This window comes from Zonotrichia leucophrys, chromosome 8 (assembly GCF_028769735.1).
Source record: "Zonotrichia leucophrys gambelii isolate GWCS_2022_RI chromosome 8, RI_Zleu_2.0, whole genome shotgun sequence".
In the NCBI taxonomy this organism is placed as follows: Eukaryota; Metazoa; Chordata; class Aves; order Passeriformes; family Passerellidae; genus Zonotrichia; species Zonotrichia leucophrys.
Window position 1 is genome coordinate 12,520,249 of NC_088178.1, and position 17,397 is coordinate 12,537,645.

Consider the following 17,397-nt stretch of genomic DNA (forward strand, 5'->3'; position numbering starts at 1 on the left):
TTATAACTGTATCTTTCTGTGGAATTATGTCTGCTTGGATGTAGATCCTTTAAAGTTCTCATAGTGCCCCATGAAACTGGGATTTTCCAGAGCTCACCCTATATTCCCAGTGAATTGGAGTATGGGGAAGGGAAAGGTGATTTGCCCACAGAAATACAGGGGGAAATCTATAGCTCAGGTGGAATTGGAACAAGCATGGCTTTGCCTGCTGGCCAGGCTGCTGTGTTTGCATGTTCTTCCAGAGCTCATTTTCTATTTACAAAAGGATAGAGAGGGACCTCAGAATAGCAGAAATCTGTTTTCCTTTAAGTAATCAGATACATGCATTTACATTCTAATGAATGAGTACATGTACTTAATGCTTTGCTGATATGTCTGATTAAAAAAACTCTTTAGCATAAGTAGTTCCTCAAATATATAAATCTTTAGCTCACTGTGTTGATACTGTGATTAATATGCCATGCATAGAGATTTACCCAGTAGCAGGCCAATGAAGACAACTGGTGCATGGCAATATTGAATTATTCAGTACCTTAGATTCTTTACAGCTGCAAGGGAAAAAAAAAGTTTTTCCAGTGTGTGTTAAGGCTTCTCAAGTTACTTCTCCACCAGGATCAGGCCTTGGTTTTCAAGCAGATTTATTGGGTGGAGAATTTCCCTCTGTCGCTTCTGTTTAGTGAACATGGGCAAAAATTAGGTACCAGTAAAGCCAGCTACCCCAAACAGGGGATTTGCATGGCTATGGGGCGTAGGAAAGCATGCTGCTTGCACAAGGGGTGAGTGTTCTGTGAAAGATGGGAGAGCCATCAGGTGTGTGGGTACATTGCAGTGTTGCTGCTGCAGTTTTGTAGGAAAATACCATCTCCATGATCTTTAGGGTGCAGTATGTGGGAGGGTTTTTCATGTTCTTGAATGGAAGAAGCTGCTCTATTGCTGTGATGAATACTATGAATTTTCAGGAAATTTAACTCTTTGTTTCCTTCTTTAGGAATTTATGCATTTGGACTGTTTGCTACGGACATCTTTGTAAATGCTGGACAAGTAGTAACAGGGAATCTTGCACCCCATTTTCTTGCACTTTGTAAACCCAACTACACAGCACTTGGATGTAAACAGTACACCCAATTCATCAGTAGCGTACATGCCTGTACTGGAAATCCAGACCTTATCATGAAAGCCAGAAAGACTTTCCCATCCAAAGAAGCAGCACTGAGCATATATGCAGCTATGTATCTGGCTGTAAGTATATTATATTCTTTAATATCACTATATTTTTGAGAGCAAATGGCTGGCACTGTGAGGGAGAGGAGGGAGGAATGGGCAGAAGATAAGGCCCAAAATTGGCTGATTTTCTGCATGCAAACCTTCTGTGGGTTACTGTGAGAAAGATTCATTAGGATTAATTCTGACAAGGTGTTGTGGTTTCTGAGCCTTGAAAATCAAGACAATGCTAAGAGGCAACTTGTTGTCCATAAAGGTTATAATCTATGGATTTTGGATACCCAGTTCCTTGATTTACTTTTCCCCCATTTCCAGGGTATGTGGGACAATAATTTGCTGGGTGCTAAGGAGTAAGGGAAGGGATTTCCTCTGACTGGTAGTGGTACCCCTCTGTGCTTTAACCCAGTGCAGATCAGTAAAATCACACATGGCCATGTTCTTTGGTGAGGTGAAACAAGGGTGAGCTATTTGTATGTCTCATCTCTGCATGTTTCTCAATATCCCTGAGTCTCTTTTGTACCATAATTGGTATTTATAGGTACCTCATGCAAAGTCAGTTTGGCTCTTACTATGCAGTGAAGTGGGCTACAAGACAATCCGCCCTTTTTTCCCCTCTTTACTCTCTTGTACAGGGGGTGATGAAGAGTGCTGGGGTAAAACCTGGTGTTGGCTGCCTGGATCAGAGCTGTTGTATAGACTGGGGAGAGGAAGAGTCACTGTTTAGTCTCACTCAAGTAACTCTGGCTTAGTTTGGAGTTCATATCATTCTAGTCTTAAGCCGGAGCAAGAACATCTTCTTCCTTTGCTGGGGACAGGTTGCCCCCAGCACATGCCTGTGGGAGTGTCTTAGCTGACCTGTGCTGGTATCACAGCCCTCTGCAGCCCTTTGGATGAGCCCAGGGCTGCCTTCACAGGACCAGTGGGAAACTAGGCAGGTGTGTGGAGCTTTGTGGTCCTTGCAGGAGTCAGCCCTTGTGTTCCCTCAGTATTTGAGCAGTGGCCTGCCCATGGGTGTGTGTGTGCATGTATGCACATGTAGATATATCTGTGTGTGAGTGTGTATTGCTCTTGAGCACATACCAGTTGAGCCAACTTTTAATTCCTGACTGATCTGGAAGCTGACCCTTGACAACATAGCAAAGATCTCAGCCTCAGTGTGTCAACTCAGTGCTTCTACACAGGGTTTTAGAACCAGCTGCTTAAAATCTGCAGCACTGATGGCAACATTTACCAGGTTCCTTGTGAGCAATGTCTGTTTAAGAGATGTTGATCATCAGTTAGCACAGGCAAGTGTTTGCAAATGAGACACGCACAATAACATTCTATTCTAACTTGAGGCAAGTGTAAGTCTTCTACTAGTAATGTCTTTATTTGGGGAGATATCTAAGGATGAAACACTCTAAATTTGATGCAAGCTATTTTAGAAAACACTCAGAATTTTTCATTCTAATTGCTCCTATATTTCTCATCCATCTGTAAAGTTGGATTTCTACTGTTACCAAGAGTCAGAGTAACTAGCAAACCAGCTATTCAGCTATTGCAAAGCAGAAAGTAAAATAGTATTACTACATTTTTAAAACAAAAAGCAGACATCAGTAAGGTTTAATACCTTAAATAAGTGGCTTTTGACATGAGCAAGAATACTTTATGCAGAGCTTGTCTGTGGTCAATATACAGTTAGCAATATAAAAAATTAAAGCTGGTGAGATCCATTTCATTGCTATTTGCTCTTTCAGTAACTATAGAAATGAATATATCCTGTGTCTTATTCTACTCCTGCATGGTGCTTGACACTGCTATCATTTAACTAAAGCACTATTAACTACTCTCAGGACTTCCTATAGTAGCTCCTTGTTACAATATTGTCAGGTCCTTTTTTTTGGTTTTGTTTTTTTTTTCCCTTAAGTCCTAAGCATGACTGAAGCGAAAAATACTGTTTATTACATAACTCCAAAGGAAAAAAATTTCAGTGTTCCAATATTTGGGGTCATGTCCTTACACTGCCATGATGTTTATCAGGATGGTTGGCCCTAAATAACAATTTTCTCATCACTGTTCACTGGAGTAGAAGATTTATAACAGTAGCCTAGTCTTTCTATGAGCCATCCCACAACAGTTACTGAGAGCATGGACATAAAGACCTCCATATATTACTCACTTTTTCATTAGCGTATAATCTTTGGTACAATATGTGCTTTCTTTTTGGTTAACAGAAATTTTGGAGCGAGGGAGAGACTGTTATGGAATCGTCCCTGGTTATTTCAGCCAGCTGGGCACCAAACAAAACCAGCCTAAAGGAAAAAAAACACCCAAGAGCTGGCCCAAGGGTCCTTGCTCTCCAAGATGGTGAAGTAAATGCTTTTAGACTTGTGTGATTTCACCATCAACCGATTTAGAAATGTGGTTTCTAAATGCTTTATCTAATAATTCCCCTATCTCATTCCATTTAAGTGCAGCCACATCGTTATCACCTAGCATCTGTGCATATTGTCTTGTTAACAATAGCTTCTTTTTTCTAAGTTCTGAGTCTTCCATTTTCCCCCTTTTGAGAGTGGGTGGCTGCTATGGTAACTCAGAATTCCCTTGAAAGTACAGTCGTTTTCAAACAGTTGTTGTGCTAGTATTTAGAGCTTTGTAATGTTTGCCTCCATTACTTCCAGTGTCTATCAAGAGAGATTTAGCAATGGAAGTGTTGAATGCCAGTGCTGTGGTTAGGTGTTTTTTCTACCCTGCTCCAAACACAGATGCATTGCCTTTCTTCTTCAGACTTTCAGGTTTATTCTTTCCAGTGTACCAGTGTTTTCAAAATGAACTACTGTAAATCTGTTCTCAAACTCTAATTAATCCGGCTGGTGCCTGGTTTCTTTTCCTTAGATGTCTACACTGATCTCATTGGAGATATTTTGTTTTTGGTTGAGTTGGGTTAATAAGTTGACTGTATCTACTTTCATTTCTTACCAGCCTTGCAATTCACCCTTTCTCAGATGAAACAGCATTTGCTACATCGGCAAACACTGCAGCATTATTAAACAGTATATAATTGTATAAGACACATTTTGATATACATAAACTGACATAGCCTGGACATTTAGAGGTTTGAAGCTGCCAACTATGCACATACTTGGGATGTTTTCCGCAATTGAGACACAGGAAGTGGAAGTCATGAGTCTTTTTTTGTTAGGATTTCAAAGTGATATATGAAGATTTAGTCAGCCTAATCCCATAGATTTAAATTTAAGATTTGTGACTAACAGTTATCCTTTGGTACTGCAGATTGGTCATGGCTAGCTGTAGTTTAAGGGAAATTGTAATTCTATGAAGTTTTGCCCTTTTTGTGTTGTTCTTAATGCATTGCACAGAAGCAGCTGGGTAGGGTAGTGTTTGAACTTTGTGTTACTGCACACATTTCAGGCTTGTTTTGGGTTTGTAATGATAGAGGAACAGGCTTCATGTCTTGAGAGTTGACACAGCCCTGAAGTCTGTAGGCAGCTTTTGTTGCTTTGTACTCTGACCCCTTGGCCTTAACTTTGACTTCAGACAGGACTAGATTGTAAAGCCTACCAATAATTTTTTCTTCTCTGCAGAGCTTTTAGTTGGCCCATGATCATGCTTTCTGCAAGACTCTTGCTTCTGGTGTTTTGCTGCATTGATTTTGCTGTTCAGTGTATTTATAAGTCACTGGGAAAAGACAACAAGACAGTCTGGGTAACAGTGCAGGCAGCATGGTGACATTCTCTTCAGTGTCACTCCTTGATCCAGTTGAAAGTGTAGTCTCACCTGTCCTCTGTCTTAAAGTGCCTGTTAGATTCCAGCTAAATGGGCAGCTGGTGAAGGCATGATAGACTTCTCAGCCTAAAGGGAGTGTTCAGGAGGAAGAGGAGGTGCAGAGCCACCTCACTGAATTGACTTTGTTCTCCTTTTTTTGTTAGAAAATTAAAGGATTCTTCTGGCTGCCATTCAGGAACAGTGCTAGGAATGTGGAATTTCTTTTCAGTATCTGGTGCAGCAAGTATCCCTTAATACTGATGATAAAACATATGTCATGAGCTTCACAAATTGAGTGCATTGGTTTCTTTCAGACCAATAATAAAATAATGTTACCGTCTGATCCAGGAATTTGTCTTAAGACCTGTATAAATTTCATGTCAGTCAGCTCTTCATTACAATTCATATCCTCAAGAAAACAGCCTTTGTAATAGATGTCTTATGGTCTTGGTACAGAGAAAGATGCCTCTTACCTTCTCCAGTTGTTTTACAGTTACAGCTGTGGGGAGCTTATAGTGGGAAAATTAATAGTAAGGTCCAGAATTCTGGAACTTTCTTTTCCTTTTGCCAAGCCAGCCCCTGACTTTGAAAGCTGATTTTGGTCTAACATCATAAATAATTAGATCAAAACATATAGAGAAAGCTGGAGGAGGCTTCAGAAACACTACTAGAAAGCTTCACTGGACAGTTGCAGAAGGACCCAGATGATTTGAGAATATGACTTTGGTTTGCTCTAGAAATAGTTTGACCCGTTAATTATTACCAAAAGAAGCTTAAAACATTTTAGATTTTCAAACTAAATTCTAACTAAACATTGAACCTGTTTATAGACTACAGCAGCCTACTATTTCTTCAGCTTATAGATGAGAGTGTCTCTTTTCTTGTAGGTCTGATGAATATTGAAAATTCCTTGGATGGAACATTTATAACATTACTTATATTACTTAAATAGTTCAAGAGAATTTCTTTAATTCTAGCCCATTGTAAAAGCAAACAAAAACATGAGATAATTTATGTTTGAAGTGCTGCCTGGGATGGATGCCTGTGCAATAGTTTCTTCCTCATTCTTCTCACTGCCTTTCGTCATTATTCACTGCCCACTGATGGACTGGTCTTTCAGTCTCCCAGGCCATCTAAATCAGGGAGAAACAAATAGCAGACACAGAAGGGATCTTCTTCCCTGCATCCCCTGGCCCCAGGCTGATGAGATCAGCAAGGAAAATTATCTTCCCTCCTGGCTGGAGCACCCAGCCTGATGTGTAGCTCCAGTGTAACTAAAATGGGATTGTGAGACCTGTTGCACCTGTGTTTGTGTGCATAGGTGTTGGTGTGGGTGGGCCTAAAGATAGCTGAAAGATGCCTAGAAAGAGCTTGCAGCATAGCCCAGGAATCCACTTTGTCCTGCACTTTACATACGGCTCCTGTTCTTTTCTTAATGTTTTGGAATTATTTTATTCGTGTTAGATTTAGGACGAACTTCACATGAGACTTGCAGCCTGACATTTTTGAAGTACTTTCCCAGTACAAGCTAAATGCCAAGACTGATTGTTCCTTACACTGTGGCCTGAGCCAGTCACATCAAAACTTCTCAGGTAGCTTGCTTTGTCTTTGGTGGTAATGGTGATAATTTCTTTCAAATTCATATTTTCACACCTGCTTTAGTTAAAGGTTTTATTTCAGTTCATGAGGTTCTCTTACAGCTTCACTTCCAATATCTTGAAGACTGAAGGTCAAATGTTTGTGTTTCTCTCAAAATATGGTAAATATTGTTATATTGTGCAATGAGGTAACAATCCACCTTACATGACTCTGTGCCTGTGTCTGCATAGCGGTGACAGCTTGTATCTTTTAATACTAAAATCTTATTTCAGGAAAAAGGAACAGTGGTAACAGAAGTTCTTTGAGAGAAGATTCACTACAGCTCTGATGTTGCAGGAGAATGTGCAGCCCGCTGTATTAATTCTAACTTCTGATCAGTCCTTGACCTTTCATACAAAATCTCTGCTGCTGGTCTTGCTGTTGACTAATGTCAAAGTTTTCTTTCACTAGAAAATTCCTCCCCCAATTTTTGTTCTTAAAAGGAATGGAGATGAAGTTGTTCAGTAAACATTTTTATCCCTGTAGAAAGTTATACTGTCATTCCTTCCTACTAATGTTTTAAATCACTGCGATATTTTTCTTTGTTGATTCTGCATTTAATATTTATTAAAAGTGAGTGAAACATCCTGTCATCTTATCAGGTTGTTTATTCTTTGTCAATTGCTGAGTGTGCTAGTTTATAGTTTTTCCACCAGAATCAAGAAGAAAACAGCTGCTTAATTGTACTTTATTCTTAGTGTAAATCAGGTAGTTGACTGTTAATATATTACACTAGAGCTGCAAGGGGCCAAGTTTAAAAATGGGTATCTATGAATCCTGCCTTGAGGAGGCTATATTTGCTATATAGAGTTTTGCAAATACAGACTTTTTGTCTCATTCTTTCAGGAAAGTTTGGCCTGCTTTTATTGATTCTCTTGTATTGTAACATAATGCTGTTCCTTACATTAGTAGCTGTTCTTTAAAGAAAACATAGATTTGATACCTATGCTGGCAGGACCCTCAGGTTATTTTGAATAATGAGCTGGGCATGGGAAGCATGACTGCTCATCGGAGGAGGGGACTTGGCAAATGGAGGTCTCTGCTCATGTGAGGCACAGCATGAATCTGCGGTTGATTTTCCTCAGTGCTTTGAGTAGGGATTTGAGGGACATGCTTGGTTGTGAGAACATTCAGAGAATTATATGCAGAACAGTTTTTGGTTTCAGCTTTGTATTAAAATGATGAAATTTGATTGAAGTAATGCAGAATCAAGTGTTTTGTCTTATTAAAAATAGAGATAATCTTCTTGGGCAATGACCAGTTGTTATAGATAACTGAAATATGTCACCATGACCTACCTTAAGCAAGTTGTTCCTTCTCAGTAGTCATTTCAATTTATATAGCACAATACAGAATTAAATGCAGGTGAGCTTCCTGCTAACTCCCCTGTGTCAACTTCACCCAAGCTGTATTTAAAACTTGATTTTCTTATTGTGTATTAAAAATAATCCAGAGTTTTTCCTAGCACCAGCTGTCCTGACACGTAGTGTGAATGTGGATAATGGTGGCAGTATCCAGTAGAACAGTGAGACTCACTAAAATAGATGGTTGCTGAATTAGTTCAGTGTGCAGTACTCTGTCTATAGCTTGGAGAAAATCAGTGGCTGAATATTAAAGCTGCAGTTCTGTTATCACCTTGCTGCATGGTAAGAGTAGCTCACTGAAGACAGCCTGCAAAATACAAGAAGCTAAGATAAAAGAAGAATCAGCAAATAAAAATATCAACTGTTTCTGAAATGGTCTAGGAAAAAGAGAGGAGAATATGGCTTGGAGATAAACTCCAAACTCTTTTTTCCAAATCTTTGCTTTGTCTGAATTAGTGGAAATCTTTCTACTAGTTTCCTGTTGATCATATAAAGTACACTGAAGGTTTGTGTGTTGCACTTCTCTGATGTTATTTTAAGATCAAGCTTTGTTTCATCCTCTAAGCCATGGATATTTTTCTAGTGTTTTGAACAAAGTTACTGTTAGATGTTACTTGTTTTAGACAAGCACTGACCACTACTTCGTCACTTAATTTATTGTGACTATAACCACACTTTCTAAACTGCTTCTTGGTTGGATTATTGCAGCACTTTGTAAACTGATTCCCTGGTAAATTCCACCAAAGTTCCAGACAGTACAAAAAATCCCCAAACAAACCCAAAGGACTGCCCATTTGATGGCCAGAGAAGTGGTATTGGTTCTTCAATGCAGACTCATCTGTTTTCCTTTGCAGTCCAAAGTTATGGCATTACAAATTTGGAATTTCCAGTGAAACCCCATAGGAAATACTGGCATTCTTCTCTTCAAAAACTTAAATCCTGTTTAAAATGTGAAGATTTAGGGTTTCAGTGGTTTGATTACAGAAACATTTTCAGCAGAGTAGAAACTTTTTGGTCAAAAATCTTATTAGCTGAAGTATAAATTTTTTTTTTGAGGATGGGGAGGAGGGGTGTTGCAAGTGGTCTCAATGCTGAGATAAGAGAATGGAAAGTCAAATATTGGTATTGATTTCTTCTATTGGCTCATCAGAGCTTGGGAAGTGCTGGATTAAACCTGATAGTCAGTAATGCACTCTTAGGGCAGAAGAGCTGCTCTGTTAAAGGCACTGCTTTTAATTCAGTAGTATTACACAGGGAGAATTAGACTGCAGCAGGACAAATGGATTTCTCAGTGTGATGCATAAAACCTGCAGCATTTAGATTGGTTTGTGTGAAGCACAGGGTTGTATTAGTTCAGCACTGGTTGAAACTATTATTATAGTCACTGGTTGAAACTATATCTATTGAAAGTAGATGCTGGCATTTAGTTCAATTTTCACTGCTCTTTAACACTTTTTTACCTTTTCACTGCTTTTTGACAAATCATTAATTAGTCATGTAAAGAAGTGGTATATAATAAGGTCTGTATGTATTCCCTTTCTTAGTCTGTCTGGCAGTTTGTAATAATACTAGTAATACTTCAGGGTAAATATTTTTTCTGTTACTGTCAACACTGCTCAGTGAAAAATCAGTCTATTTGCTTCTATTCGTTAATAAATAAATGCATAGACTGAGAGTAATCGGATAGGATTGTCCAATTTGTCTGACTTTCTGTAGGCATTTCAGGTTCGTATAAAATGCAGTTTTGCTGTATGGTCTGATTCTTTTTCTATATCCCTAGGAAAGGGTTGTGATGACTTTATCTACTACTCTACCTCCTAGTTTCTTTACACCCTCCCCCACTTCAGAAAAAAAGTACCAAATACACATAATATAATATAAAGCTTTTATTCCCCAATTAGTGGGAGACATCCATCAGTCTTACACTTTCTTCCTTTCTAATTTTCAGATGTATATCACCAACACAGTGAAAGCCAGAGGAACAAGGCTTGCAAAACCTGTTCTGTGTTTGGGTTTAATGTGCTTGGCCTTCCTTACTGGAATCAACAGAGTAGCAGAGTATCGAAATCACTGGTCAGATGTAATAGCAGGATTTGTAATTGGAATATCTATAGCAGTATTTTTGGTAAGTGTGTGTCTATGTCACTTCTGTTTGAAAAAAATCAATGTATAAGGTTGTATCTCTAAAAAAGCCTTCGGATAACTAAATAACAAAAGAGATGTTCCTCAGTTTTTTTAATTAGTCATCAGCTTCCTTAGTAGTATTTACATACACTCAGAAATGTGAAGTCAAAAAAGGACTGATTCAGTTATCTGTTTTGACTTCCATATAAACCAGATTGTAGTATTTCAAACAGTAATTTATGCAGCAAGGCCCACATGCAGGAAGCATATATTCCTCAGAATAACACATAGTTATGATTTCATGGATAAAGTATTAAATTCAATATAGTGGTACTGACACTCATCAGACAATAGGTAGCATTTGTTTTTCTGGCTTTACAATAACTCTAACGAATTTATTTCATAGTGTTAGTGTTTCATAGATTCAGGTTTATGTTGAAATTTCTTATTATTCTGTATCAGAAAATCTTTGTTCAGCCTTTTCATTTTCTGGAGCTGTGTTCCAAAACCAGATAGTTTTAATTGCAGTTGCCAATGACTACTGTCTGTGTCAGAAAACTATTTCTAATCTATTAATCACCTTCACTCATATCTGCAGTGCAAGACTATAGAATAGAACAGTCACTGCTGTTTAATGCCTGTAGGTTTGTCTGCCTGGCAGCTTGTAATAGTACTAAATACACCTTTGATGGTTTTTTTTCACCCAATTTGGAAAACTCTTGTGAGGTTGACCCTTGGAATGCAAGGGTCTGGCAGGTCTCTTAAATGCATTGCTTGCCAAGTCCCTCCCAGGTGTATGGCATTAGTGGTTGTTTATGAGACATGCAGGGCAAACTGCGGTCTCTGTTTAATGCTAAGCTTGATTTACCTAATATGATGTCCCTTGCACACATTCAGGTGTCCATGGTCTGCTTTTATTCCTTTGTTATTTTTTAAAGAAAGCAGTGTGATCAAACATGAAATGGCCTCCATTTCCGAGTTTTAATTATGTAGAAGCTCAAGTACACTCACATTATGAATCCTTGTGAGTTATTCAGCTAGTATGGTTTGCTTTCTGATTTCTTGTTCTCATATCATGTCCATTTAAATGACTGAAAGTCTTTGTCTGAAAAATGAATGATGGCTTTTCAGTGTTAAGTTATGCACGTGATCTGCAGACTCTTCGAGGTTGAAAACTTGGGCTCTATTGGCAGCTTCAGTAGTTTCTTCAGATAGAGTTTCTGTCTCAATGATGCTGTACATAATGCTTGACGTTGTGAAATTTTGATTTGAACATGATCACATTCGTGTTTCTACTGTAACGTGTGCTAAGTGTGTCATTCTGCCTAATGATAATTGTCAGGATCAAAGCTTGAAAATATGAGTTGTTCCTTAGGTATTCTGTTTATCTTCAAATCCCTTCTAGGTTGTTTGTGTGGTAAATAACTTCAGAGGACGTCAGCCAGACCATGAACATTCTCATCTGGATAATCTGACCCAGATGCCCATGATCAGCATACCCAGAGTAGAAAGCCCTTTAGAAAAGGTAATGTCTGACTTTTTAAAAATCAATTAAATAAAACATAGCTTTCCTGAAAGGATGATCATAAATTATCCTGACAAGAGTGCCAAGGTAATCAGATTTAAAATTATGTCAGTGTTTCTTAACAGTGAAAGAGAAAGAAGGAAAGACTTAAATTCAGTGACACCCCTTGGGAGACTCTTCATGTTGTCATTTCAGGGCCATAGCTGCTGCTAAGCCCATGGAGTCAGGCTGAGTAGATCTGAGACCCTCTCCCCTTGTGTTCCTCAAGTGAATGTGATTCATACTCTGCCTGATATTCCACAGAACATAGAAAGTTCTTAGAATGCTTAGAAAGAACAATTAACCCCTGGCCCAAGGGGCTTTGCAGTTCAGGTACAAGTGGCATTTTTCCCATTTGTGTGTGGCGTGTCCTGAGCCTGGTGTAGAGCATGGGATGCAGTCCCTTCTGGGTCACCTGTGGGGCTTCTGTCATCAGACGTGTGCCCAGGACAGGGCACCCACTTGGAAGTGAGAGGAGCAGTGGGCCATACAATAACTACACAACCCCATGATCTCTTGTCAGAGCACATGGGATTTTTGACTAGAACATGCTAGTGAGAGTCTCCTGGGTATGCCAAGACTTTTTGCTTGAGTATCACAATAAAATTTATTTTAGTTTACTGGGATAATCATTTATATTTTTTGAAGATGATGTTGAACTATATGCTAGGTAAGATTGTCTGACTAATTTTATGAGCAAAAAGCTACTGAAATAGATAGCATAATAAAATACAGAAAATATTTTAGACATTTTTACCAAGGGGAAACTTTGAACTAGTAATGCAAAGTTTAAAGGAAGGTTTACTTTTTCTAATGACTGTATCTGTCATAATTCATTAAAATCTATTGGGTTATGCCCATATTTGAAAATAGAAAACAATTCTACACTGGGTAGGGCACCAAAAGTATTTTTCTGTGGTATTATTTTAATTCCAGATTAATTATGATAATTTTTTTCATGTTCAATATAAGAAAGGTTTCCCAATCTGTCTTACGCACTTCAATGTGGTGGAAGTTGTTCTTTAGTAAGAATTGCTACTAGTCCTGGGTTTTTTATTCCTTTCCTTGAAGGGAAAGAAGATTTCTTTTCAGAATGGTCTAACATGCCTTTTTTGAACCAAATATGTCTAAGCTACTTCTGCTGATGTCTTGTCGTATGGAGGTCAGTGTCTCATTTGCTTGAACAAGCATTTAGATGATGAATGTGTATCTTCAAAATAATCCATTCAGTAAACTTTCTGTAAAATGTCAAAACAAAACAAGCTGTCAGCTGGCCTGGAACATACCACATTAATAAGAACATGTTTTATTTACATGCTGGGCTCTCATGCAATAGAAGTCATTTCTGTGACTCAAAAGCCATCATAGGTAATACATACACATTCTCTGGATATTGACATTTTAATTTTTTTTCCTGGGGACAAAGACTTCATGTTAATTTCATGTTTCTACCTGGTTTGAGAACCTCTCACTCATGATCAACAATGTTCTTTTCCTGAGACTTGGCCTAGTTTGAGATGCTGTGGGGAAAGCAATGGGAGAGTGTAGGAGGATGGTGGCAAGAGTAGTGTTTGCTGTGCTAGAGGATAACCACTGCCAGTTGTAAGCTGCCCAGGACTCTGTTACATGAATGAGCTTCTTTCCTTCTGAACCCATATTCTTATGGCAGTAGCTGTTTGCTGTCATGCAGCTTCTCTCTAGAGATTAATTTTAATTAAACAGGGGACTGACCACAAAGTGATACCACTTGCTGAGGTCCCATCTTTGTCTGTGTTGCAAAGCCTTACTCCTTTTCAGGCAGAGAGGATGGGATGCAAGGACAATAAGGTGAAGACTTTGCTAATTGCTTGGAAATGCTTTCTTCCGTTTCCACTTCCAGAAAGTTTAAAATTGAATTAGCAAATAATTGATGAAGAAGTTACTTGCATATGAGTGCTTTAGATTTTGAGTTTCTATGGATATTTTTACCTTTTTTTAAATGTAGTTTTGTTTTGTTTAATCTAGAGTTTTAGATAGAGGACAGACCCTGTTAAATAAAAGGAATTAAGAACAGTAGTTCAGGGAACTAAGGTCTAAATTAAGTTAGGTATTCTCAGTTTACTACCATTGCTACAAGAATTCTTGAATTAGTCTTTGCTTTTTAGCTCCCTTCTTATTTTACGTCATTTGTTCTCCTCAGGAGAGAAAGTGATGCTAAATAATTTGTGTGATATTTGCCTCTTCCTCCTTTAGACACATGAGTTACTTTTCACTACATTTCAGTGAGGACTGTTCCAGTTCAATATTCTGAATGCTCATCGACTTGCATTTTTCTTATTTTAAAACTTTTTTTCCTTATTTTCAGTTCTACAAGTTTCTGTACCAATATTAAAGACAGGATACTGTCAGAAATTAGCTGCAGGGAGTAGCAAAAATCCCAACTGTCTGAAGTTATCAAAGGCTAAGGCAGTGCAAGCTGGAAGCAATGCAGCTATGTGACTGGTACTAAAAATCAGTAACTATATAGGTATCTTGGATCAAGCAATTAAAAACTCCTGCCTTGAAGAGTGACTTCATTAGAAATGCCTGCCAGATAGGACCCCACTCATTGCTATTTTGTAATAAATTCACCTGTGAGTAAGCACATGATGCATCATACAGCCCTGGAAGCACATTACTTTGCTGTTTCCAGGTCTGCTGCTTGCTATTCCAGTGCTTTCTCTGTGGAGAGCAAATGCTCCTGGCATGCTCACCGTGCTGCTACTGTCTGAGTGCTGTTGGAGGTCTCGCTACATTTGAAGTGCACTTAAATAGGCATAAGTTCTTGTGATACTCTGAATTGAGCTGCTGCTGCTTGGTGACAAGGTTAGATCACTGTTTGCATGGCACTTCTGTTGCATTGTGGTGCATGCAGATGATTCAGCTGTTCTGCACAGGTGCCCATGCAGTCAAATAAGCTGTAGTTACAGTGCCTCCTTGAGTGATCCTTGCCAGAGCCTGCTCAGCCGTGCAGACAGGGCTTTTGCCTTAACTATAATCATCCTCAGAATTAATGAAAAGAATGAAAGCCAAGAAACCTCACCACTCACCCATCTGCTTCGTTTTCTCTTCTGTCTCTGACCTTCTTCTCTCTTACAAGACAGTTGGTGTTTCAGTTAGCTGGCAGTCTCCTACAGAGAGGAAGCTCTCATCCTACCACAGTCAAGACTGGAGAGTTCTGTTCTTTTTCAGGAATTACTGAGAAATGGGGATATTCTGGGTAGTACCTGGAAGAGTTTGGAGTTTCATCTTTATCCAAGTGCAGTCACAAATTATGTTTCCTGTTTCAGGAGAGACTGACATTTTTTCATGCAAAAGTCGCCTGAAATTGGCCAGGGCTTACAGAGATCTCCTACCCATGTAGTAGCTTATGACTCTGCTATCTTATTTATTTTTTATAAGTATTCTAGCTTTGAAAAAATCAAATACAAATACAGCATGGAGTACTTCAGGACTAATGGAGGCAGTAGATATAATACTGAGATAGAAGGTTTCAGAAGGAAGCATTGGGTTAGGAGATGCACCATGGTCCATCTCCTGTGAGATGAGATAATTACTGTGTGTGATTATCAGTGCTTTCTGTAGCTATTCAGTACTAATTTGCACAGTCGGTTCTTGGCAATGCTGTCTTTGACAGCTAAACTGCATTTATTCCCCAAGGTTCTGCTTGGCATTCCTTCATACTGCTACTTCTGTCAGCAGTGGCCAAACCTTCCCCAACACACTGAACATTGTTCTTTGTTCAATGACGTTTCTTATACTGCCCTGTAGGACTGACTATCCAGCATGACTGAACTCAAAAGAGAGAGATTACATGCTCTCTCCTTCTGCCATTTCCAGCTTTTAGTGGTCATAAAGATTTGGAGTTCCTCTTGCAATATGTGACATTCTTGTTGCCCATCAGTTTTTAGTGACTATCAGGGTTAACTGTCTGAGAAATCTTCTTGAGTTTGACACAGTAATTATTGTTCTGTCGTGTATGTGCCAAAGATAATGATGGTGATAAAACATTCTAGCAATAGTAAGTGTAGATGTTGCAATGAATTCTGCTAGTATTTTTAAGACTGGGAAAGATTTCCTCTTCAGAATTTAAGGAGTATTTTTTTTGATTACTCTTGATTACTCATGAGACACAAAACAGCTTCTTCCCAATGTCAGAAAATTTTAGTTCTCAATGTTACTGCTTTTTTCTTGGTCTTAAGCATATTGTACCAAGTCTTCAAATGTTATGTGCCCTGGTGTGCACACAGCACCATGGCTTAGGGAGCCTGGCCTGCTCCCTGCAGCTCTCCAGGAAGGTCACCTCTCACTGAGTTCACAGCTAAAAGCAAAACACAAAGATGCTTTAGCTCACCATACTGTGGGCGGATGTGGGAGAGGGTTGTGTCCATTTCTGCTGCTTCAAAATATTTTAATTGAGAGGTCTCCAAATACTGTTGTACTTGATGTCCAAAACCATTCATAGGTGTCCATACTTTTTTCTCCAGGATGGTTTGATGAGAGCCCATGTGTTTACATCAGCTTATAGGCAGTTGTTGACATAATTGTTCTCTCTTGATGATACAGTCTGTTAAAGGAGATACAATGCAACATTGCTTCACACACATATCACAGACACATACCCAGGACAGTCAGCTCATAAAAAATCATATGCAGTTTTGTTTCAATGTCAAAAGACTTGAATTTGTATTCATGTCCTACTCTTCTGCTGAAATCTGCTTCTGGGGGATTATACAAAAATTGTTTCTGATTAAATGCAAACGGTGATCACTACATCTAATGCTCAGATAAACTAATACTTAAACATGGGAGGTGGAACAGTATATTCAGTGTGACCTCCTCCAACGTGCATGTTGTAGGTGTTACAGGATCGAGGCGTTAGCCACAGCCAAGAAGATGCTTTGCAAGGAGCCTCCCTCAAGGCGCGCATCCTTAGGCTGTTCTCGTGGCTGTGGGGGCCGGAGCGCGGCGAGCCCCTTGCTCTAAGGCAATAAGGCAGTAACACCCCTTGCTCTAAGGCAATAAGGGAATAACACCCCTTGCTCTAAGGCAATAAAGCAACAATAACGTATGTTCGTGGCAGCGCAGCGCCGCAGCGCCTGGCACTGCCCTGCCTGCCCGCCTTCTGTGCAGGGTGCAGGACACTAACACCTGCTCCAAAACTCACTGCTCCAGTAAAAGCAGATAATACACTCTGCTGACTCAGAGAGCTGCTTGAGAACGTTATTACTATTATTGCTTGATCAATTATCATTTGCCTAAGGTACTACAGTAGTATTTTCTATTTTAACAAACTCTACTGTGGGAAAAATTACAAACAATTTTACAAAGAGAAGACTCTTCTTTTTAGGATGATGACTATTTTTGAATGTTTCTAACTGTATTGATAAGAACAAAGTAAAAAAAAAAACCTAAAAATATTTAATATATATAATGAAAACTGCAAATCACAAAAAGTTTAATGTATTTTTTCAATGCTTTGACATTATAGCATTGCTTATCGACAGAAATGAATTAAAACTTAACAGAAGCTGTACAGTGGATCATTTTCCCCAGAAACCTGCACTCAAGGCTTAGCCCTTGGATTTACCTTTTTTGTTAGTGTTGTCAGAGTGCAGTTATGATGCATGCTGTGCTCATCAGCCTGGTACTGTCCTCTTAGAATGGATGGTACAAATGCTGGTCTGCCTGCCTGTGAGACTG

At 39.0% G+C, this 17,397-nt stretch overlaps 1 protein-coding gene across 2 annotated transcripts in view; it reads left to right on the forward strand.

Moving 5' to 3' along the window:
• The window catches only part of PLPPR5 (phospholipid phosphatase related 5), a 56,985-nt gene that overhangs the window by 34,727 nt on the left and 4,861 nt on the right, over nucleotides 1-17,397 (forward strand). For both annotated transcript variants that reach the window (XM_064719289.1, XM_064719290.1), the window contains 3 exons: nucleotides 989-1,239; nucleotides 9,937-10,113; nucleotides 11,518-11,637. In XM_064719289.1, the coding sequence (XP_064575359.1) occupies nucleotides 989-1,239; nucleotides 9,937-10,113; nucleotides 11,518-11,637 (548 nt within the window). The remainder of the gene's footprint in view (nucleotides 1-988; nucleotides 1,240-9,936; nucleotides 10,114-11,517; nucleotides 11,638-17,397) is intronic.